Here is a 25,763-nt window from a genome sequence, read left to right as displayed (position 1 = left end):
ATCCTGTACAGTAAAATAAATAAGAGGGATTCGGGTCGGAATTTGAGACTGGGCGTGACGTCATGCGCGTTAAGTTGCAGTGTTGCAGTTTCGCTTGTCGCCAGAGGGGGCATAGTTCTGCATAAACTCAGAGATTCGCGCAATGCACCTTTAAAGTAAAATATTAAGCAGCACAACTGTTTTCAACATTGATAATAATAATAATAATATGAATTTTTTCGTAAGCACCAAATCAGCATATTATAATTATTTCTGAAGGATCATGTGACACTGATGACTAGAGTAATGGCTGCTGAAAATTCAGCTTTGACATCACAAGAATAAATTACATTTTTAAATATTTAAAAAGTACCAACCTCAAACTTTTGAACTGTAGTGTCGATTTATTAGATTTACATTATGCCCATCTTTGATGTTGATGTCAGATAATTTCTGAAATTCATCTTTTGGAACAAAAAAAGAATGTGTATGAATTGAATTTTGTTTTCAATTTAGACTTATCTATCTATGTTCTATATTAGGGCTGTCAATGTTATGCATACAAATATTATAAAAATAGTTCATTATTTAAAATGTATTGTTAATAATTGTAACTCAAACGTTGTTTATAAAACATTTGCATTCATTTCAACTAGTCAGCAATCCCAGGTTTTTACTATTTTCCTAAGTTTAAATTGCAATTTCCTCATGGAAACTCATTGCCTTGCACCGGGAACTGGAACCAGGCCTGGGGTCATGACTGTGTCCTTAACTGAAGGCTTTCTCTGGTGGACTGGGTGGTCTGTCAATCAGACTGGGAACCACAAATAAGGATTTGAGAGCATGGCGAGCTCCTCGCAGAACCTAACGCTGTCCCAACACAAACAGCAGGAGGAATGTGTTCAAAGTTCCTCTGGTCCAATGAGAGCACCCAGGCCCAGCAATATACAAAAAGCAGATATGAAGTACCTCAAACTGCAGGCATTATGAGTAAATAATAGTTACATATATAAATATCTCATAAAAAATAATTAAAGAAATATTCCAATAAACATATTACGATGCTCTGTTTTTTCCAGTTCCCATGAAACTGCCAAAAACAATAATTCTTTTTTACAATCCACACCAGAGGCAAACAAACATAAATTATTTCAACAAATCCAAATGTTTGTCTCCAAAACAATGTGGCTTGGAAAGTGCAAAAGAACTAAGAGTGACTAGAGTCAAGACTGAAAGCATCACTGAAAGAGCATTCATTTGATCAGACTGTAACTGGCATCTAGGAGATGAAAATGGCTCTCTGGTGTATGTACAGCTTGATATGCTTGATATGTAGGATACTGTACTCATCTGACATTTAACAGCTTTTTGCCCCATTGGGTCAACAAACAACTCTCACACACGTGCAGGACACTGTTGTCACGACAAAAAAACAGCTGTCAGGTTTTGTCAACGCTGCCAGGCCACTAGCCTGGGATGAAGCTCTTCGCTAGAAAGCAGACACTCAAACTTCATTTATCAGCTAACATTAGGCTTTCTTTTGAACACACAATGCTCATCTCTTGACTGAATTTTATATCAGGTAAAAAATGAAGAACCTCTCAGATCTTCCAGTATTGTATACTGTATACTATGTCATGCTTTGATGTCAATGTAATGCTTCTTTCAGAACAAAGAATGTTTCTTTTTGTTTATCAAAGTGTTTTCTTTATACTAGGGCTATCAATATACTGCATACAAATATTAAATTCATTTAATTTTTAATTTTAATTAAAACATAATAATGTAACTCAATTAAATCAATAGGTTTACCTGAAATCAAGAAGACTTGGGCTGTCAAGACAGAGGTTCAATGGCACAGACAGAACACACACACACACACACACACACACACACACACACACACACACACACACACACACACACACACACACACACACACATTTTCCTCTTTGGGGATCTACAGTACATGCACAATGGCTAAGTGAATTTTGCACAAATGTTTTTTGTGTTCAAATGTTGAACAGACCCCAGAAAAAAGGCTTCAAAGGAGTTTCACAGTCTTGCTGGAAGAGGTCAAATCTTATCAAATGAGGAATTTGGTCGTTCCAACCTTCCACGTTTTCAGAAGACAAATACGAGTTAGTTTTGTTTGGCCTGTGGCGTATGAGATTATCAGCTTAAGGAATGCCTGGTGTTCTTCAGAACTGAGATCCGCAGTAAGAGAGCTGTTCGAAAGTTAGTGTGGGAGTTCTAGCATGGACACTCTACTCACAGGGAACAGAAATTAAACTTGAACTCCCAAAAATGCTATTTTAGACTATTATGTACAAATTGTGCATTTCAGTATCTGCTCCTCTCTATATATAATGTACTGTTCAACAGTTTTGGGTTAGTATAATGTTACAAAAGATGTTACTTTTGTAATTTCTATTCAATTGATCAAAGAATCCTGAAAAAAAAGTATCATGGTTTCCACAAAAATATTAAGCAGCACAACATGTTTTCAACATTGATAAAAAAATATGTATCTTGAGCATCAAATCAGCATATTAGAAGGATTTCTGAAGGATCACGTGACACTGCTGAAAACTTTATTACATTTTAAAATACAGTAGTCAACATTTTAAGTGGATCAAAACCTTTCATCAAAGTTATACATGAATTTTGAACAATACCAGTTCTTGTCTTAGGGCAACTTTGATGACCTTTTTTGATCCACTTCAAATGTTGACTACTGTATATTCAAGTAGAAAATATTGAACATGAGAGACGTTATTTAACAATAACGTCTGAAAAAGGACATACAACAATAATACACTGCCATAGAAAAAAAATGGAAAACGAATTCAAATAATAAATGTCAAAGTTGTACAGGCATCACTGAAGGAAATAATGGAAAATGTGAGCCTAATTGAATATCTGTTCTTCCAAAAGTAATAAGCACCAATTATTTCACATATATAGCTCAGAAAACAAATCAGAATATGTAAGTTATGCTCAGTAACTTGTTCTGACTATAGAGCACTGCACACAGACTCCTGGAAGTTGCCTAGCAGTCAGACAGTCTGATTTGATATTAGATTGCCTTTGAAACACACAACGTGTTTCATGTCTAATATTGCATACAGGACAATTATTTTTTTGAGTGCAATATGCTTCAAAAGGTAAGAGAACAAACAGTGAGTGAACTGTGGGCATGCCTTATGAGTGCTCCAATGATATAATCCAAAATCCTAAACCTGCAATCTGGGTGAACATTTAAAGTCCCCATGAAATGAAAATTAAATTATTTTGGCTTTTAATATGAATATGTTAGCCTTAAGGTTATTTATAAGTTAGTATGATCCACAACAATGACAAATTTCACATTTAGAAGATAAAAGCATTTACTTCCACCAATACGGATCAACGATTTTGATGACATCACTCTGCACTTCAGCTTCTCATCAGATTTTCTGTCCAATCAAATGCTCTCTAGAACCTAAAGCATCCCTTCCCCTACACTATTTATAGATGCTGAAGCAGTGGCTGAAATCGGTCACTTGTTCACACAATTAAAACATTTTTTGTATGGTGAATGGCACATAATGCACTATAGGGGATAGGAAACGATTCAGACAGTGTAAATATGCTTTCCATTGGGGCGAATTAAGTCTGATTTCGCATTAGTGACACGCGAACTACCGCAGCACGCGCACACAGTATGCTCCGTTCCAGAGACACGATAGTACAGAGCGGAACATACACGCAACTCGGCGCAGACCACAAAACGCATCGGACTCAGAGCCATTTGAATTCTACACAGAATGCTGTATTTTAAAGCGATATGGAGGAGATTAGGAGGAGAAACTGCGGCATTAGAAACACCACTGACGAGTAGAAGAAATAACATCAGTGCAATAAATAGATGTATCGCGATTCTTCAAACGATTCTGGATCAATTTTGAGATTTTCAGTATGCATCGCTCTCTCTCTCTGAGAGATTCTGAGCTTAGCTTTTAACAGCAGATGTTAGCAGCTCAGTAAAGCTGAGTGCTTTAGAAACAGTCGAACTCTGCTTGCTTCCAATTACTTACAGACACTACTTGGATCTTCCATAAAATAATCTTTCATAAAGTTTGAAGCAAATTACAAGGGTGTTCGCAGTGGGATGTGTTTACATTAATTTTGCATCATAAAAGCATTCTGAGGAGCAAGTACATTTAACCACTTACGTGGACTCATCTCACACACAGCCGAAAGGCCAAGCGCTCTTCTTCGTGAACATTTGAGCGTGTGGTTAAAAACTAGCCTACAGCACCATCTGCTGTTAAAAACTAAGCTCAGGATCGATTGGAGAGAGAATCGCGATACATACCGAAAATCTCAGAATCGATCCACAAATCGCGATGCATCGATTTATTGTCATAGCCCTAATCAGTGCCATGAACCAATATAAATTACACACTTTTCAAACTACACATCCTCTGCCCAGGTTCCAGTTATGTATGAATTTTTTTTTTTTTTTTTTTTTGCTCCAGTTATTATTTAGTTTCTTTATTTGGTTTTCTCTAGTCTTAGTTGTCAGTTCTTTTTTGCTTTTATCTCTTGTTGTCTTGTTGTGTGTGTGTTTTGTGTTAGTTCCTGCCCTGCCCTGCTTCCTGTTCCACCCTTGTCGCTGACTCTCCTGTCCTGGCAGTCAGTCTAGAGCTGGTTACATCTCACTTATGCCAAGCCTCTGGTTCCTTGAGCCGCTGTCAAGTTTCCACCGTTGTCATAGAGCCTGGAGTTGTCTCATCCATGAGCAGCCTTTTCTCCTGCCCTATTGTATGGACTGTGTTCCTGCCTCACCGATCTTGTGTTTTGTCTTTTGTTAATAAGGATTTGTTAATAAGGAGAAATACACATCCAACTACCTGCACATGTAAATCAGAGAGAGAAGAAATCTAAATATTGACCATACACTGCAGACAAACCGATCAAATAGGCAAGAACTAGCTAATAACCAGTTCCTCCAGAGCCTTGAGATCAGTTTACAAAGGCAGACCTTTAGTTCTGCATTAAGAAACTTCAGCAGGCGTATATAGTTAAGTACTTCTCTATTTTGGCTTTCAGTCTCAAAACATGCTTTTCATTTCACACAGTAATGAAGTCTCTGGTCTCTATAGGGAAACAATTAAAGGGAAATATTTTGTGTAAACAGGAGGAGTTTACCACAGTCTCCTGCCAAATTGAAGTAGGAAGTCAAGGTCCAGAGGGATCATGTCACACGGTTACTCCTCTGTCACTAATCTAGACCAAGTAAGGTGAAGGAACTTCTAAAGAACAAGCCTGAGAGTGAGTGCAAACATCTAAGTGACATTTAGGGTAAAAAGTCCTCTAATGCCGTGGACACTAGCTTAAACATTCTAAGACTGAACTGAACACACATACAGACTATTTTTCAATGACTGCAGCAGATTTTAAACACCAACTGTGAACAAACTGTTAACAACTTGAAAGCAACTGTCTCTGACTCGGCACGTTTGGGCATGATCAGTCTTAAGTATCAAATTACATTCATAATCAGCCTTACAGTCGCTAAGTGTGTCCCCAACATAAGGTATTAGTTTTTCTCTAAAAAAACTATTTGGTTTAACACACCACACTGTAAAAAGTGATCAGTTGACTTAACTTCAGTAAGGAAGTAAGGAATCCAATTTTGCCTTAAAATTATTAAGTAAATAAACTTCAAGTATAATTGAAAAAAAAAAAAGTTTTTTAAGTTAATTCAACTGATCAACTTTTTATAGTCCATTGCCCTAAAACCTAAAACTATTTATTTAATAAATGTATTTCTGGACTTTTGACTTTAATTTACAAGATTGTGGAGATATATATTATTTCAACATATCTGATCCTTCAGGAATATCTAATCCAACTTGACTGCCTCATATTATCCGACAGCACACCACACACAAACACACGCAAAAAAGACATAACTCTAATGAGTAATCTCTCATGTGCCTGATGACATATAGGAAAATTAGCATAGTTATGCATTTCATTAGCCACTAACACAAGTGCAAATACACCACTATTGCATAATTTCAAAGGGGGTACATGCAAAATTGCCACAACAAAAGCAGAATCTTCCAAGTCCAATTAAAGAGGCTTTGTGCATGATGCTGAGATGGCTTTTTATTCTTCCAAGCTTGCTGCAGCAACAGAGATTTTGACCTTTGATTCAACAGAGTTACAAACTCCAGTCAGCTCATTTGCTGTGAGCACAATACTATTTGCTAAATATTAGTATTGTACTTTATCAGCAGGTAAAAAAATGCCCATTAACACTTAAATTATGATAAAATTAAATTACTGGCACAACATGTTGTACATTCATCCAAGTGAAACAGAGTGATGGTCATTAGACCATAGAGAGCAGAAAAAACACTTTTATTTGTTTAAATTAGTTTTTTTGTCTAATTTGTCTAAATCTACCTAATCATGTTGTTTAATGATTGTTTACAGGCATCTGAGGAGATGCTAAAGCAGAGAGAAGATAGACTATATCTGATTATACATACTTCTCTGCTATACAATATACCATACAAAAGTTTGTGGTCGCTAACATGTTTTTTTTTTTGCTTTTGAAAGAAGTATCTTATGCTCACCAAGACTTAATTTATTTGGTCAAAAATACAGTTAAATCAGTAATATTGTGAAATATTATTATTACTACCCAAAACTTTTAAAATGGTAGTATATAGAAAAAGCAGTATGTCAAATGAGTAGTATGTCCGAATATGTATTAATCAAAAAACAGTAGCCAAACAATATCAGTTGAGCTAATTGGCAGATTTAAAATAAATATATATAAATGGGAGAAAAATTCGGTAGGCTCTTTTCAATTGTAAATGCTATAGGAAGCAAGACCGTTGTTCCTAATTTTTAAATTGTAGTAGACATTGCCACGGTTATTGTTAGTATGTCATAGAACAAAGATCAAAGACCACACGGGTCAAAGGTCAATGACAGCATGATGGATGTAATATGTCTAAGAATGTAGTCACACTACACAAGTGCATTCCTAAAAATGTTCTTCATCAAGTTGAGAAGTTCAGCACATACTCTACCCTGAATGTGTGCCAATTCCGACGCATATAGAAATTACTTGCTAATGTGCGTGGGAAGCAAACAGGAGAAATTATTCAGAAAACCTTAAGGAATATAGGCCTATGCTGACTAGGCCTAATTGTTATAATTCATAAGTTGTTGCAATCAATCCAATCAGACAGAGAGCTGTCAACCCAGATCCCAGTGCACACGTCTTCATACCAAAATGCTGCGTTATCAGGGGAACCACTTCATGCAGACAGGCAAGATCAAAGACAAGGAATAGTGAGCGATGGAAGACCCCCAATGTATTTCCTGGCAAGGCAATTACTCTTTAGCCCAGTTTGCTTGGGCACTGCTGGGCAGGGAAGCCCCTCTGGGTAATGCCAAGCCACACAGACTACTTATGTTGCAAACGTTTGCTATTAAGAGAAGACGGCTGCCTCCATCAGTCAGCCCCTTGTCAGCAAGGGCAACTAATATAAGACCACTTTCTGATGTTTTACTACACACCACCTGGTTAAAATGATTCAATCAGCAGAACGGAATCACAAAGTCCTTGTGTTAACAATAGCGAATGAGGCTTTCTATTGATTCGTCATCCATATCATGAAAAACCATTACAACGACAAAGCAGTACTGTTGCTTTGAGAAACTATTATTGGCTAATGGCCTCCCTGTTATTAAACTTAATGCCAACATTAATTTTAATGAAAGTTTCGAGCAGCGGTAGCTCGTATAGTCAGGTCCGAACAGAATCCGCAGCCTTTTTTCACACTTTCTGCGCTGATTTTCATTTTAACAGGGTCAGATTAGGCAAAATATTTATGAATGAACAAACACATAGCCTAAGTGATGGATCATATGTAGAAAAAAACACACATTTCAATTCTGTAAAATTCTGCTGGCACATACTATACAAAGGTGTGGTCTGTACGTTCTGTTTTTTTTTTTTTTTAAGAAATTAATACTTTTATTCAACAAGTGTGCATTAAATTTAACAAAAGCGACAGTCAAGACATTTATAATGTTACATAAGATTTCTATTTCAAATAAATTCTGTTCTTTTGAACTTTATATTCATCAAATGCTCAAATATTAAGCAACCGTTTGATAATAATAAGAAATTATTCTTGAGTTCTTTCTTTCAAAAGACAGAACGTTTTAATGATAGATTAATTAATCTGCAGTGATGATACACAGAAGGACAGAAATGTCCAAATTCTTAGATCCATGTTCCACGCTGCTAGTTTTCTCTCGACACGGCTGGCAACTCAACATGCTCAAGCAGTGCCCTGTCTGAGGGCTGCAGCTCTTCCTCGAGGTCTGTCTTGTGTCAGGAGCCCCTGACGTGATCAAACAGTGTCCTTTTCAAAGGCCTTTCCCCCTAACATTCATACTCCCATTGGAACACAGACATGACACCCTATTTATTGCCTTCTCTTTGCACTTTTTTTGCATCTGTAACCGGTCTAAAAATCTTTTTTTTCCATTTAGCGAGAGCCAACTCTGTTTCCACATACCTTCCAACGTGAGCAACAGCAGCTTGCATTTCGATTACGACAATGATGGGAATGAAAGTGACTGGTCCACGTCTGTGGCCAGTGGGTCAATGGTCTTCTCCATCAAACAGGTGCATTAATCTTAAATATAAACACAATAACAACTCAAGAAGAACTTTTTGTCTCTCTCTCTCTCTCTCTCAAAACAAAACATGTCCCTTAATCCAGGTAAAAAAAAAATCTTATCAGGACTGTTACAAACACAGAAAACCGAAGTGATAACCTGCGAAAAGCTTGGTCAATCCCGAACCCCTAGGTGTTCCATAACTCTAGTGGTACTCTAAGCAGACCTGATTACACAATCAAACGGTGCTAGAAAATTGGTACTTAATGTCAATATTAAGTAAATTTATACTACAGTGCTTGAAAAGACAAATGAAACCAAAAACTGACATCTCCTAATTTCCCGTCTGAATTCCGGTGTAAGGAAATAAGATTAAATCCAACCTGACATCTTAAGCCGAAGTAGAAAAATCTCTAATGTTAGTTGGCTGGCTCTTGTATAGATCACATTCTGACTGTCTAACCGGGTCAGTGGCAAACTAGAGCACCTTTCTGAGTGCACAGAGAACAAGAGGCCCTTTGTTGCTCTTTTTGTCACAGTTGAGTCCAGGAGATCATTACAGGTGGGAATTTTGAAATATTTTGTTACGATATAAAAGCCACTGCCCCAGTGTGTGGTACAAATCACCCTCAATAACTCAGCATTAAGTCAATCTGATCCATCTACTGTACGTAGAATACCCAGTTTTCTATACCATGAAATGGAACACAGTTAGGAAATGAAAATAAGAAACTCAATGACCTTCTACCTCAAACCAGATGAATTCTTAGTCATATAGGCTTGAATCTAACTATAGCATGACGTACTGACACAGATGATTATGGCAGTGTTCACCTACTGTGCAATTTCCTTTTTCATTCTTAAAGAAAGTATGTGATTTCTGAGGGGATAAAGGAAACTGAATGTGGCTTTAATGATGTAAGTGTTCATGATGGCAGCATAATGTGTTCTTTGTGTTGGTGAAACCGCATGTATTAAAACAGAAAGGATACAGGTAGGTTTGTTTAATGAAAGGAGAAAAATTCTCTCGTTATATTATCTGAGTGTCAAAAATGATTATCAGAGAGAGTTTTGTTGATGTTGATGCTGAGGTGTGGTTTTGAGGTGGAGCGGAGCTTTAACCTTGGTGAAATGAGCTCAGCTGCAGTTCTGTAATCTGCTCATCACAAAGAGATAAAAGAGCTTGCTTTGATGCGCTGTAAAAACATTTGCTGGGTGAGCAGACAACTGCAAAGTTATTGATATGGCTATTGAAAATCCTTGCCATTTAAAGAACCTATTAAACAGAAAGTCGTCTTCATAAAAGACTAGTGCATAATAGTCTCACGTGTGGCATACAGTATGGTACTATAATAAATGCTAGACTATATTGTATGTTGGTATGGGTGCCTTGCCACAAAAGTCAGAATTCTAGCATTTGATAATCCAACACACAAACAACAAGGCAAGATTTTATAATTTCAGAATTTCAGACTCAGCCAGTCTCTAATCAATTCAGAAAAGCAAATGAAACAAACTGGAAATCATATGAATCATTAAAAATGTTCTCAAAAATTAATAGCACACATCTTAACTCCAAACACTTATTTGTCTAGAGATATAGGCTCTATTGGAAATAACGGTGAAAGCATCATATGAGCAAATAACCTCTATCATTTTATTTGTTAGAATTTATTTATTTTCATATTATCTGTTTACAGCTCGTTATTTTCATTAAATGTCATATCATTTAAAAAAAATAAAAAAATTCTTACAGTAACAAATTACCAAGCACAAATCCATTTTAGTATAGAATTTAGAATAGAATAGAATTTAAGAGGGTATTTTTGAGAATTTCATCTTCTGCAGCATACCATTTTAACTATAACTTATGTCTTACGGAACAGCAAGCGTGACGTATAATGACCTCTTCAATCAAATCTAAGTTATAACATATTTCAACTGAGATCAAGCCCTAAATTACGACTTCATAATTAGTAATGAAAATAATCAAGCATGTGTTCATATGGGGCATATGCTTCTACTGTACATCTGACCCTCAAGCATACTGGCACAAGAGGCAAAATTACTATTACTTAATAATATGACATTTAGTAGATTATTCATTATAAAGGATTTGAGTACATGACGGAAACAGCAGAAGCAGCATATGGTTTGCTTAAGGGCACAGTGGTGATGGTGATAAGGCAAGACTGTGATGTGATTGATTGTTCATTGACTTCAAACAGTCCCACATGTCTTCTTTCACACAGTCTTTTATAACCAATAGTCTCAAAGGATTTTCTTCATTAACTTTGTTCTCATGACAAAACCTCTCACCGCATTCAACACTGTTTACAGCATTTCTTTTTTATGCACACGCACACAATCTGAGTTTGATTTAAACCCTCAAGAGCTATAAGCAATATCCATAATGTATAATTAGGCTATGCGAATCGTTGGCTACAAAACAAATGCTTATGAAATATGTTCTAAAACAAATTACTGATAACATCTAAGTAGCAACTCATGTAAAAGCTACTTCATTCCTCTCTTGATTTTTTTGTGAAGCATGCAGCCCAGTCCAAGTGTGCTGATTCTGTGATGTTTCTGACTAATGTGGGACAATGCGTCGTTGCAGATGTAACAACTTAACCTCTATGACCTCAGCTGTCCTCTAAGCACAAATAAAACAACAACATCCTGTCTTGAAGCACAGCGCAGCGCATCTGACAGCTCAGCTTCCTTCTTACAAACGCTCCTAACAACATGCCAACAATCTGAGCAAAAAAAGTAAGTTACAGTGCCTGCATTTCCCTTTAAATTGGGGTCATATAGAGAGCATCTTTTTCAGGGAGCTTACAGAAAATCTCAGAAAAGCCATAATCATAAATTTCCCAGTACCATTAATAGCAAATACACACCATAACGCAAACCTCACTGGTGCGTTTAAGTGACAAACAACCTAGTCAATCAAAGGTAGAGACATTTTAAAAACCCTGAATTACTCAAATAGAACAAGTCATTAGGTTATGTTAAACTGTTCTATTTGAAAAGAGACTGGAATATGAACTTATTAGCATATACAGCAGATTACAGTTCTCTGCATCCCAACATTTCTTTCATAAAACTTTCAGACATACAAATGCTAAGCATTTCAAACACAATTAGGATTCATTCTCTGAAAGAAAATGAGACATTTCAAATAAAAATGTATACATGTCATATGCAGTTGGCTATATAAAACAACTTAACAGATGAACTTCAGTTGTGAACATTCATGATGTTATCAACAAAAAGAGTGAGATTTTTTGACTTACACAAAGGCATGGTAAATGAATGCCCAGGCTCGCGGTCGCTCCAGGACATTGTAGAGGTAGTTCTGGAGCTTCCTGTAGCGCGCGTTTCTCCGGCCGCTTTGCGCGCTGTAGATGAGCGGTTTCCCCAGCAGGCTCAGCCGGGCGCCCTGCTTTCTCCTCTGGTTCTCCGAGCCTACTGCACCTGTTGTGCCCGGCGTCGACAGCAAACTGTCGACTGTCCTGGTCGCGTTGTTCATCGTCCCACGACCGGCTTCAACATCTTTCATGCCATAGGGCTGCGAGGTCTTCATCCAGAGACCAGTACCGCCCTCATCGCCACTGTGGTTGCGGGGCATCGCATCATCAGCGCAGGCTGGAAACGCGCGTCTGGCACCAGCAGTGCGCGCATATAAAGAGTCTGTAGACGGGCGTTAAAGTCTCCTGTGTAAAAACATAAGAATCTTTTATTGTTCTTCTCTTAAAAATGATATATAACAGGATCGCCTACTGACAAGTGCATGCATCCAGCTAATTTGCAGATAAGATATGAAAGATTTGGTAAAGTTATGAACCTTCAGATGACTCAAGCAATCTGCGCTCGCCGCCGTGAGACTGGAGTTTTGAAGGAGCGTCACCATCTCAGTGGAGGAGATGTGGCGAGGGGAGGGCATCACTCGACATTAAACGCAACACTCACTCACTCACTCGCGCGCGCGCGCGCTCTCTCTTTCTCTTCCTCTGTAAACCATAGGCTACTCTATTCCAGTTCAAATGTGCTGACACGATCTAATGTAGCACTTAGACACCCCAATATAGACACATTATCAGCTTTATGAAGCTTTCGCTTCAGTGTGCGGACAGTGTGGTCGTCTTTTTAAGAGAATTTCTATTAATATTATTATTTTTTAACTGCAAACTAATATAGGCTTCTAAAATACAAAAAGTTTTCATGATATACTTTAACTACAACTACAGTAAAAGTGCAGAAAGTTGATAAAGAATGACAATAGTTGTGTTTACCGTCCGATAAGGGCTTATGCCGAATATTGTTGCTATGGTTACATCCTGGCGCGAAAGTGTCTTCTGAACGTATTTTGTGGACCATTTTCACAGCCAGTGATTCAACATTGTAAATCCTGCAAAGTTTTTTACATTTTCATTTTTTTAACGTATGTATAACACTGTAGCCTACTTTGTATTATATTAGCCTACCTTTGCGTCAAATAACAAGAAACTAGCTGTGCCCCTGTGAGTGTGTAGCCTATGGCCAACGGCTGTGGGAGTGGCGGTAAAAGTGACGTCTCTCTTCTGACTGGAGCTATCAATCTCTCTTATTTCCCCTCTTTTTGAAGGTTGTGAAAACACTATTGTGGAGTTTTGTTATTTGAGCAAATGGGAACACAAAAATATATTTAATGTAGTCTCTCATTCACCGAAGTTTACCCAACTATGACTTCCGCTTCTGAGAAATTTGGCACTCCAATCACCCAAGTAAAAATACTTTTAAAGTAGGCTTGCTAGCCAATTTTTTTTAACAAATATTTTGGTCATATGCTACTTGCGATAGGCCTATCGAATTAGCCTTTGGCTTGACATCTTTTCACCAGCGTCTATGGAGTGCTAACTTGTTTTCTATAGCCTAACTTTTGTGGTTACTGAAATGTTTTTTTTTTTACCGGTCAAAACATAGGCTAATGTTGTAGGCTAGCCTACTCTGTTTGTGTTTTTATTTATTTTATATTTATTTATGTATTGTAAAAAGTAAAATACACGCCCCTACCTTTTGTTATGTAACGTTACGGGGCTCAAACCTTTATAATGATTGTCAAACAACCGTATAATCGCAGCCTGATTAAGCCTCGCTTCTGATTTTTATTCCTCCAAAACCTATGTAAGCCTATGTCCGGAATAAAAACAAAATAATGACATTTTCTGCTAAATTTAGTCATTTCATAATTCATAATAATAATTCGCGATTAAGATCAAAAAGCTTTTCCAAGTACTCTGGCATCGCCATTCGCTAGTCCCTCTGCAAATGCCCATTTATGTCGAGCTGAGAGAGTCGAGAACTGCCGAGCGGCTCAGAGGAAACAACACATTTATGGTTTCTGTCTCTGAAGACTGACAATGTCCTAGAAAATATACTGAGACAATCTGAGAGATCTCTGTCCTTATTGATAGGCTACAAACACCCCTGTGCCCGCCCCGCATCATCTTGACTTGAATCGATTTACAAAAGTGTATGAATTAACTGTTTTCTACTCACTGTGGTGGCAGAACAGATTCTCCTCAATAGACACTTTATAGAAACGCCATAAAAAACAAGACTTAAGCTCATAACTGAGTCTTTCGGGTTCCTGATCGGGGCTCAATTGAAATCGCTTCAGTCTGATCCGGTAATCACGGAGACCGCAGATCTAGCGGAGCCGCTGCCAAAGAGACCACGTGATCCGAACAGAAATCAAATGCACGTAAAACGTCGGTAAGCGGTATACAGTTGAATTAAGTAAACGGATCGTATTTCAGTGATGTGAACGATATTTTATTGCATTCTACAAACTTTTTAACTATTACTATTTAAATTTTTTATTTTATATTCTGGTATTCTTTAATGTTAGTGTCTTTTTCAGAGGTTCAACAGAGGGAAGCAGGCGAAGCTTATTTTAAGCTGCCTTCTGAGTGCTCTTCCACCTGTGTCTCTCTATCACAAGTTTTATTCTTTCAGTGTTATCAATTTATGAAGTTGCATTGTTAGACTTTTTTCATTATGCATAATTCAAATACTTTGGCTGTTTGGCACAATAATATAAACTAATAAATCATATTAAATAGACAGAATAAGGCAGAACGTATTAAAGCATAATCTGTCACGTGTCAAAGTGACCAAAATGCTGAATAATATGGCTAGTATAGCTGAAAAACACAAAAACATTAGATGAAATAAAGAGACTGGCACTGGAGCAGCACTCTCTCTCTCTCTCTCTCTCTCTCTCTCTCTCTCTCTCTCTCTCTCTCTCTCTCTCTCTCTCTCTCTCTCTCTCTCTCTGTGTGTGTGTGTGTGTGTGTGTGTGTGTGTGTGTGTGTGTAAGAAAGTGAGATGTCAAATGCAGCTGTTCAGCTCAACTGACTGTCGTCTGTCGATGTAGTTCAGGGAAATCTTCCAGGATAACATTATCATTGGAACCTTACATTGCAGTACCAACATCGAAAGCTGTCACTGCTTCCATCTAAGCATCTCTTACTGCATGGTAACAACATCTAAAGAAATTCTATGTTGTTGTTGTTGTTTTAAATGGTTTACATGCATAATAGTTACGTTTTTTCTTCTTTAAAGTAGGCCTAACTGTCACACGTCTGATTTTTTGTGCACAGTGTGCAAATAGAGTGGATTAAAAAAAATGACTCACAATAAGAATAGATTTATATAATGCATAATTATGCCATATGGGCTTTTCTTACAGCTGTGCAAAAGCTGTTCAAGCTTTCATTAACAAAACTGCCAAGGGAGTAGCAGAAAGCCAAATAAATAAGCCAAATGAACAAGAACACCTTGTGTTTAAAATACAAATATTATATATTTTTAGTTTATTTAGCAATTCTGGCAGTGCAGACCTGAGTTTTTAGTAAGTCAATGCAATTTAGAATTACATGTTATTATTAATAAAAGCAATTTATTTTAATGTATTGTATGCAAAGCTTAAATTTCTTGCTGTACTGCAATGGTAAAAACGTCTGTAAATGAACATTAAGCATCAGTTGTTACAGGACATTTTTTATCTTAATGTAATCATTGTGCTTATGAGGGTGGGTTTTCTGTTACTGCTTTTTTTGACATTCACACATTTCTATGATGACCATAAAATCTATTTGTATTTTTCTTATGACATAACTCCAGGAATGTTTCCAGGAAGGATTCCTGCACAGCTAACAACAACACCCTCTAGTGGTTTGAGTCTGTAAATACAGCAGAATAAAACTTTTATTACTCATTAAAAAATTAGGCCCCTATTGCTTTAACGTGAAATTATAAGTAAACCGTACTTTAAGCTTAACACCATAAAAGCAAAAACACATGATATTATAAATTAACAAATAATAAAACTACTACCGCTACTATTCTATTAATAGTGTTGTACCCAAAAAGTTTAATATGATATAGGGACGTAGGTAGGGTAGGCCTAGCTTTCATCAGGACTGCAGTCGTTTAATATCATGTAATATAATCATCACAATCGAATCAGTTTAGCTGATTTAGAGGTTAGATGCACTGTAAAAACCAAGCCTGGTTTGGCCATAATTGTAAGCACTGTGAATTCACAGATATAGTTTAGGCTACTAAAGGCCCTAAATATTAAGGCCTCCTTCACAAAATCCATTGGCCTAAAACACATTTCTGCAGAATGTACTTGACCCGACCGACCATGAAAGAACATGGCACGGTGATGAGAAGCAGTGAGAACCCAGACAAGCTCTCCAATAACCCCTGTCATAAAAAAAATGATGAGTATTTTATGGCCATCGGGATCAAGGCAAAGTGAAATGAGTAACGAGTCTTAAAATATTAGCAATAGATTCATTTGAAGAATGGAGCGCAAGATATGCTTTTTTACATATTTGAAAGAGTGGCAATAAATCAACCCCTGTTTAAAAAATGTTTGAAATCTTTCACGGCACTGGTTTCATTTCCCAGGCAGACAAGAACAGACACTTTCCATTAAACAGCTGACTGGCAATGCAACAGCACTGAGTTTATGAATGTAGGCTACAACCATTGCGGATTATTTGATTTCAGTAGATTAGGCCTACTACTTTTTTATATTATGTTATTTTTTCAGCTGTTGTCCAAATCCTTCCACTCACAAACTTCAATTTGAGACGGATATCACTAAACGATAACTTGCAGTTCCGTCATTGAGTCAGATGAAGATTGCGTGTTTATTTATGGGTGCAACTTTGCAGTATAGGCCTACACTCCTTTTATATCACCACATTTAATTCAGACTGGAAACACACTAAATCCTTTGCTAATATAGATTCGAGCGGTGCAGGAAAGTGTCTCCTCAGAGCTTTGCCCTCTTTTGGACAGGTGGAAACAGGCTAGGCTATTCTCAGGGCGAATTGGAAAGTAACGTTCGGGACACTAATTCCTACTATTTCTGCAGTATAAACTTTATTATTCAAAATTATGTACAGAGTACTCAGATGACTTAGTCTAATACGTTTACTGTACAACAGAGCACACGCCACAGTAAAATGTATCCCACAATGCAACGTGCTGCTAAACATAACCTTCCATTTGCAGTGACAATTTGACCTGTAAGCAAGGAAATTATAGCCTAGTTAACTAAAACTAAATTTAATACAGAAAAAATGTAAACATTTATTTATATATTTAAATTATTTTATTTCAGCTAGTTAGTTACCAAGGCATCATTTCTTATTTTCATTTAGTTTAACTTGATGTAGGCTAATAACTCAAATAACTCAAATGGAAATAAATAATAATAATAACTAGGATATAGACATATCATAGACAATAAAAATGACCTAAAAACACAATACAATTATTAAAATATTAAAATAAAACCAGTATCTCAGTGATACTAAAATAACACTGAAAGCAATTACAGCTGTATTTCCCCTCATTTTTGACCCATTATTATAAAGTTGCAATATTATTTACACAAACTATCATTTTTATGTAGCATACTGTTTGAAATGTTGCATAATGCTACTGTTTCACTTATAGTATAAGTGTAAGCTAAGCTAGTTTAGTAGTAAGCTAGTTTGAAGTAGTAAGCTAGTTTTCCATTATGAACATAGCCATTGTTTTTCTTGATGCAAATACATCCAATTTATTACTAAACATGCAGATATTTCAGTCATATTAGAGTTGCAAGATATTACAGCAAAGTACAAATATGTTGCAGATATTTCCAGCTGACAGCATGAATGTTTCCAAGTAGCAGCAACTTCCTGCACTTTCTTCACAGTTAGCTTTCCTAATGCCTAAATCTCTCTATATCAGATGTCTTTATCATCTTGTAATATACTGTCTTGTTATTTCTTCCTGTTGAAGGCATTGTTTGACCTGGTCGGTGGTACGCCTTGTGTTGTCCACTTACCATTGAATTCTCTGCATCAGGTAGGCCGTCTGCAGTACAAGGTGGACAAAAATTTGCTCTCGAAAAACACACCTGGGTTCCAGCTGACATTCTTGACCCTTTTCCTTCGCCCAAAAAAAAACATCAGGGGCATTGAGAGTGCCCTGCTTCAAGGGTTCTGCTTGATAATCAATGTGCATTCCTTTGTTAGTGTTTGTTTGTACTTACCATTGGTCCAAAGTAGATCAGTGCTATTTTTATCAACTAAAGCTGAAAGTATAATAAATCTAAAGTACTAAAATAACTCAAATTTAAATAAAAAGTACTAAATTCAAATGAAAACTGAAAATCTAAAAATAAAAGATAATTCAAAATATTAATATAATAGTGTACTCAACGGCCACTTTATTGGGTACACCTGTTTAACTGCGCGTTAACGCAACTATCTAATCAGCCAATCACATGGCAGCAACTCAATGCATTTAGGCATAGACATGGTCGAGATGATCTGCTGAAGTTCGCACTGAGCATCAGAATGAGGAAGAAAGATGATTTAAGTGACATAGAACATGACGTGGTTATTGGTGCCAGAAGAGCTGATCTGAGTATTTCAGAAACTGCTGATCTACTGGGATTTTCACACACAACCATCTCTAGGGTTTACAGAGAATGCATGGTCCGAAAAAGAGAAAATATCCAGTGAGCGGCAGTTCTGTGGGCGAGAATGCCTTGTTGATGCCAAAGGTCAGATGAGAATGGAACCAGACTGGTTCAAGCTGATAGAGAGGCAACAGTAACTCAAATAACCGAGGTCTGCAGAAGAGCATCTCTGAAGAGGTTCAGATGGACTACAGAAGCAGAAGATACACCGGGTGCCACTCCTGTCAGCTAAGAACACCTAACTGAGGCTACAATTCACATGAGCTCACTAAAATTGAACAATAGATTAGAAAAACATTGCCTGGTCTGATGAGTCTCAAATGGAAGGGTCAGAATTTGATGTAAACAACATGAAAGCATGGATCCATCTTGCCTTGCATGAACGGTTCAGGCTGATGGTGGTGGTGTAATGATGTGGGGTCTATTTTCTTGTCACACATTGGGCCCCTTAGTTCCAATTGAGCATAATTTAAACACCACAGCCAACCTGAGTATTGTTGCTGACCATGTCCAACCCTTTATGACCACTTCTGATGGCTGCTTCGAGCAGGATAATGCACCGTTACAAATCTCAAACTGTTTTTTTGAACATGACAATGAGTTCACTGTACTGAAACTGACTCCACAGTGTCCAGATCTCAATTCAAGCACCTTTGGGATGCGGTGGTCTCTGAGGAATGGGGATACTTAATTTGATTAATCGATTCAACAGTGCTATTGATCAGCATTACCAAACGTGGATGTTTTACACCAGAAACAAACACTGATGTACTATTTTATTTAATACTGTGAAGCTGCTTTGATACAATCTGTATTGTGAAAAGCGCTATATAAATAAAAGTTGAAGTTGAAAAGTTGAATGTTTCCAGCACCTTTTTGAATCTATGCCATGAAGAATTAAAGCAGTTCTGAAGGCAACGGGGGATCCAACCCAGTAATGGCAAGGTGTACCTAATAAAGTGGCCGGTGAGTATAATGCTAAAATAACACTGGTGTAGATAACCAAAGATATTATATGTATTTTATTTTTTTGCAAGTTTATAAGACTTATTTCAGTCAATATTTATACTTAAAATTCCCATTATACCTTTAGTTCTGCTGGTGTACCTACAGTATTTCTAAATTCTTCTTTTTATTATTTCATTTTGATGTTTTAAAACCTTTAACCCGTTTACACTTTTGTCTTTATTTCTCTTTCTCTTTGTAATGTATCGCACTTTATATAACCTTTGTGTGAAATGTGCTACATAAACCTGCCTTGCCTCATTACTGTTTAACATCATTGCCTGTTTTTGATTTCAGTTTAAAGTTGTGATTCATTTTATGGAAGAAAAAAAACAGCAATATTTTGTTACAATCCAACTAACTGTGCAATGAAGTCATGATTTCCAGACATGCCGCTGCTCGATTTGATTTTTCAGTGGTGAAGCATGTGTAATATAATGCTCTAATAACAAATTTGGTTCTTGTTCTGTCTTGCTAACCGATGCCCAATGCATTACTATAGCAGCAGTGAGTAAATGTCGAAGCAACACCAAATCTGTCACTAATAATATTAAAAACATATCATCCAAGAAATTTAGTGCAAGGCTAAGCATTTCTAGGAAAACAGCTGCTTTATCTTTAAAGCAATGTTTCACTAGACTTCAGAGCGGCTACTTTTTATAGCTCACCTAAACAGACACTGACATTAAATTACAATTAGCTGGATAATTGAATTATGCATTAGATTCTGAACAGCTGCTCAGTGGTTACATAATCACACAAGACTGAGTCTAATGTCGTATTTCCGGAAATCTGAAGCACTGACAGACGAGGTATTTTTAGCAATTGTTAAACAGTGACCTTGCACAATTATTGAAAGTTACTGATTAAACAAATGCAAGTAAACCATAAACAAAAGGAAGGAACTGTGTAGTGCTATATCCCTCCACATGGTGGAGAGATTGGATTACCATTAACTACAGTATGATGCATTGATGGACGTTACTGGACGAACCTCTATTTGGTTTGAGGGCATAGACAAAATGTGATCTTAAGACATTTTTTAATGAACAAAATTACATTTCAAATGTTTCATATTTCTAAAAATATATATTGTATATATAAAAATGAAAAAAGCAAAAAATTTCAAATGCACACATTTTCTTCCACTTTTTAAATGATCATAGATTACAAAAATAAAACAATAAAAAAGCTAGAATTATGTATTTGAAAAAAAAGTAATAAAAAAATCAGTGCACAATTTCTTCCACACAGTCTTTTATTTGTAAATAATAAAAATGAACTCTTGAATATAAAACATACACATTATTTGAGCCACGTCTGCTGTACAAACAAGAAATGTTGCAGTGAATACTTTCAATTTTGTTTCAGTGGAATACATGAGCTGTAAACAATCAGTATCCTTGAATAATACTGACAAAGTAAATAAGTCTGCCGAAACCAGGCATATAAAGTAAACTTCTCTTTGAAACGAGGATTCATGAGCATTTATTATAAAGCAACAGGGTGGTAGAGGTCCAAATTTCTCTCGTTAGATTGGGCATCACTAAAATAAACTTTGGAGGCATCCCTTCTTCCGCTCAGCAGAACCAAGAGACAGAGCACTGATCCATTAACTTGAATGGGGCTGCTTTGTAAATATAAGTAAACTTCTTTGCAGACTCATATTTACAATATATGCATGTACGTAAGTGATGTTTACTTGATACACTCTGTTTCAATATCGATATATCTCTAAGTCATCGTGAATTTCAGAATTATATTCCATATACATATAGCTCTAGTTTTTATACAGGCTTTCTACCTTAGTTTTAGCCCCACAGTAGTACAGACTACAGTGAACAGCAACATCTTCAATAAAATAGGGCCTTGAGTTTGCTGAGTACTACAGTACAGCGCTTATTTATCCATCCAGGGTAAAGAAGGGGAAAAAGAAGGGGGGGGGGTTAAAACAATTTAAAAAATCTTATAGAACATTCAGCCCCAAAATAAGGCCTGTGTGTATGGCTGAACCCGGCCAAATGCCCACACATGGAATGAATGGCTTCGTTTTATTTGATAATCTATTTATATCAAGTACAAGCAAACTGTACAAGTACATGCAACATACAAGCTGTCCTACAGTTTGTGGAACTAACACACACACTTATTGTAGTCTCTTTTTTTCTCATCTGTCTTGTTTTACAAAATGTGCATGCAACTTGGAACAGTTCCAGATTCATGCTGTTCCCCGTGTTGGTGGCGAGCGGTCTTCTTCAGAGACCACGTCTCACTGTCACATTCAAAATGCTCAGAGGGGGGAGGGGGGGAGGATCTCTGAGATTCGTTTTATAATAAACTAAACCCAAAACCGATGACAAACAGCTAAAAATAGGAAGCTTACGATTTTGGCCTCTTCTGATTTTTTTTTTTCATTAATATTATCAATTCCCCAAAGCTCAAACTTTTCTCTCGTTTTGTTCAAAAATCAAGCAATTGTGCTCGCATTAAAATAATGTAAACTCTAGTCGGGTAGAAATTCAAATATCGGTATGTACAGGTCCTTTACCAAACGGAATAGAATTCAAAATGCTCTGAAATGCCAGTACGATATGTTTTGTGATTGCAAAGTTGAACGTTTTAGTGAGCAAATGCATGTAGTGACTGTTTCCGGAGTTTCCTGTTAGTGTTGAAGAAACCTAAATGATAGTGGCAGCTTCTTACAGTCCCAGTGAATCAAATACAATTGGTTTTGTGTCTTCCATGAAGCTCGCATGACACAAATGTCACATTCTACAAAGTGTGCCTATTTACCAAATCAACAGTAACGTGAAAAGGCAAAGCAGTCGGTGGCGACTGCTGTAAACAGACTTAAAAGGTTCTCAGGCATCCCTGCCTTAATAGACGCAAACGCACACTCACACACACACACACACACACACACACACTGCAGTCACACAATCTGAGTCTGAGTTCGTGCCAGACCGGCACACGGCGGGGTCTCGGATGCAGCATCCGTGAAGCAGAGAGGAAACTCTCTGAGAAGACTAAATCTTGACCTTTAACCCTCGACCTCTGGGGCTTCCTGTAAGTGCAATATAGAGGAGGGGCAGTGCTGTCCTCTCACTCTCGCCAACTCTGAAATGCATACACATGTGAGAAAACAAATACGCTGACTGACCAGAACCATCTAGGCTACCGGAACCACCGTGGGCTCTGCTTCCTGTCAAACGAAGCGGGGTCGCGTTTCGGGAGCATCTCCCATTCCTTCTCTTTTTATTTGGGTCGAATCGTCATCTCAGCAACAAAACATGCAGTAAAGGATCAGAGTGGATCAAAGGAAATCTCTACAACCCAAAGATCAAAAGTAAAAGAGAAGTGATTGTCAGGCTTCAGCAAAGCTTTGATCATGATTCTGTCCGTCTGTCTCTTTATCTGCCGCTCCGGTTCTGATTGTTGCCTCGGGTCCTTGGTCCGTGTGTTTTAGTTTCGCATCTCGCTCCTATCCATTCACTAGGACCTGATGATGCCCGGTGGCCCTGAAGAGTCCAGCGATGACTGGGAAGCGCGACGAGCGAGAGGAGCTAAGGTCGGGTCGACCAATGACGAGGGGGGAAACAGTTTGTACCAACCGATCACTGTGCTGGAAAGATCCAGCTCCTCTAAAAGAATCTGTGCGACTCCCATGAAACATTTGTGGTCCATGCGGCCGTAATCTCCCCACACTATTACCTGAAGACACATTCAGTGGTCAGTACACGCTAATGTGGACTATGGAGGGAGGTATACCGAAAACAAACGAATGAAACTCGCTTCCTACCTGGAGGACTTTACCCTGCGGACTTTCCTCAAACAACAGCGCTTGCTGATACAAAGGATCGAGCGTTTTCCGTGCAATCTTGGTTTTCTTTTTGGCTTTGCACGCTCCGTTTTCCAGCAAATAGACCTTGACGTAGGGAGCTGTGAAGAGCAGACATAGTTCAAAAAGGCTTGTTCAAGCATTTATAGTGCCTGGCTGCGGCACGTCATATTAACAATTAGTACAATGTGTTAAACTTCAAATTGTCCGGCTGTAATCACTCCATTAAGCTCCTTTAAATCACATTTCTGTTAGTCCAAAGTACATGTGCTAAATGACTCAAATTGAACTGCTAATTAAAGTGTGGCGAGCAGGACGAGGCCGAGGGCCGTGAGAGAGCGGCGCGAGGCCGGTGGCGTGATTAATGATGAGCGACACCTGCGCGACGTCTCGTATCTCTCACGGAGGAGCGGAGAGAGGAACAGGCCTGGACTTATGTTGTGTTTTGTTTTATTATATGTGACAGCAGTCGTCCGTGAGGGGCTGCAGTCTTTTACTTTCGTTTTGTATTTGTTTTATTTTTGAATGTTCGCCAGTTCCCGCCTCCTTCTTCCCATAACATCTAACCTCGTTACATAAAGCAACTACAAATACACTATTGTTCAAAAGTTTGGAGTCGCTTTCGTAAAAAAAAGTATTTTATGATTACCAAGGCTACATTCATCTGATCAAAAATATAGAAAAATAATAATATTGTGAAATATTATTTAAAAAATATATATATTTTAGCATATTTTATCATGTATTTCAGTCTTCAGTGTCACACGATTCTTCAAAAATGATTCTAATATGCTGATTTGGTGCTCAAGAAACATTTCCTATTGTTGTCAATTTAGAAAACCGCTGTCCTGCTTAATATTATTGTGGAAACCACAATTTTTCAGGATTATTTGATGAATAGAAAGTCAAAAAGAACAGCATTTATTTGAAATACTAATCTTGTAACGTTGTAAATGTCTTTACTGTCACTTTTGATCAATTGAATTAATGCATTCTTGTTGAATAAATGTATTAATTTCTTTTAAAAAATCGTACTGACCCCGTACCTACTGCTTACATGCAGAAAAAAAAGAAATTCAGTGTGCTTAACACAGAACAATTTAGTCATGCATGTAAAAATGTTTACACAATGAGTAGGATACACATAATTAATCCCTAATCCCTATGAAAACTAGTCGTGTGTGTGCACACTCTCACCCGGCAGCGATTTGGAACCTGGTTTAGGTGTAAGACCACGGGCCCTGATAACCTCCACCTCCAGCTGCCCTTTCTTATTCGTCAGTCCAATCTGAACATCTCCTACAAAACAAAACCAATTAAAAGAAAAAAGAAAAAGGTTTCAAGAAATTAAATGTTTCAAAGTTTTCCATTGAAGCAAATTTAACAAAATCTTAGACTTTAGTTTGTATACAACTAAAAATATTTACTTACCCATAGCGGGCGTGGCAAGTGTTTGTCTACCCACCAACTGAGCAGGGCCAAGACCGTCCAGGAAATCACTGAACTGGCTGTCAGCCCCTAACCTCATCCCTGAGAAGATCAGACTGACACACACACATGCACCAGTCATCAGATGGATGGATGGATAAAAAGAAGCAATTTAAATACAGCTTATAGTAAATTATCTTGTTATATTTATGCATTCTTAAATACTTTGTTGTCATAAATCCATAAAAATCCCAAAATGTATCTTCTGAAACCATTGTAGAGACCAACATATGAAAACAAACTTCAAACAAGAACATATACATCAATTAGTTTATATGGATGAAATCTACTACTGCAGAATGAGCCTACTGCCCTCATTTAGCGTTCAAAGGCTGCTGAAATGAGTATGGTATGTAAACCCTGTCCTGCGTTAAGGCCCCTCTTAATACACTCAATATTTCCTTTGAGACCAGCGCAATTTCCATGACCTAACTCCTGCAGGAATGTCTGAGGGACGTGCCAGCCCATGTCGTGCTACCATATGAACGGCTTTATGTGATTTCAGACCATTTAAAACACGTTCAACCTTAAATCATGGGGTTGCTGCTCATTTTGCCGTGTCACACAGTCACGACGGACAGGCCAACCGACCGAACGACCCCCGCTCTCTGAAGCCGTAAAGGGAATCGTGGCTGGCGTTTTCTGCGCCGCTACAGACCCTGCCAAGGCCCCTCTCCGCAGATGATGGATATTTTAATTATTATAGGG

General features: G+C 37.5%; 2 protein-coding genes across 11 annotated transcripts in view; both read right to left on the bottom strand.

Annotated features, from left to right (window-relative positions):
* Nucleotides 1-14,345, bottom strand: part of kcnq5a (potassium voltage-gated channel, KQT-like subfamily, member 5a) — a 143,361-nt gene extending 129,016 nt beyond the window's left edge. For 9 of the 10 annotated variants that reach the window (XM_081351278.1, XM_081351280.1, XM_081351276.1 and 6 more), the window contains exons 1-2: nt 12,533-12,655; nt 11,982-12,401 (exon numbers count right to left, since the gene is read on the bottom strand). In XM_081351278.1, coding sequence (XP_081207404.1) covers nt 11,982-12,316 — 335 coding nt within the window. In that variant the 5' untranslated portion in view covers nt 12,317-12,401; nt 12,533-12,655. Of the gene's footprint in view, nt 1-11,981; nt 12,402-12,532; nt 12,656-14,226 lie in introns of those variants that run through there. The other variant, XM_081351277.1, reaches the window with a different exon arrangement.
* A 6,630-nt stretch (nt 14,346-20,975) lies between these two features.
* The window catches only part of rims1a (regulating synaptic membrane exocytosis 1a), a gene marked incomplete at its 5' end in the record, with an annotated part of 74,652 nt that continues 69,864 nt past the window's right edge, over nt 20,976-25,763 (bottom strand). The window contains 4 exon segments of the mRNA XM_081351651.1: nt 20,976-23,440; nt 23,529-23,668; nt 24,765-24,866; nt 24,999-25,111. Of these exon segments, the coding sequence (XP_081207777.1) occupies nt 23,222-23,440; nt 23,529-23,668; nt 24,765-24,866; nt 24,999-25,111 (574 nt within the window). The 3' untranslated portion in view covers nt 20,976-23,221.

This window comes from Scardinius erythrophthalmus, assembly GCF_964197995.2.
Source record: "Scardinius erythrophthalmus genome assembly, chromosome: 21".
NCBI classification, from domain to species: Eukaryota; Metazoa; Chordata; class Actinopteri; order Cypriniformes; family Leuciscidae; genus Scardinius; species Scardinius erythrophthalmus.
This window is presented reverse-complemented; position numbering and strand designations above follow the sequence as displayed.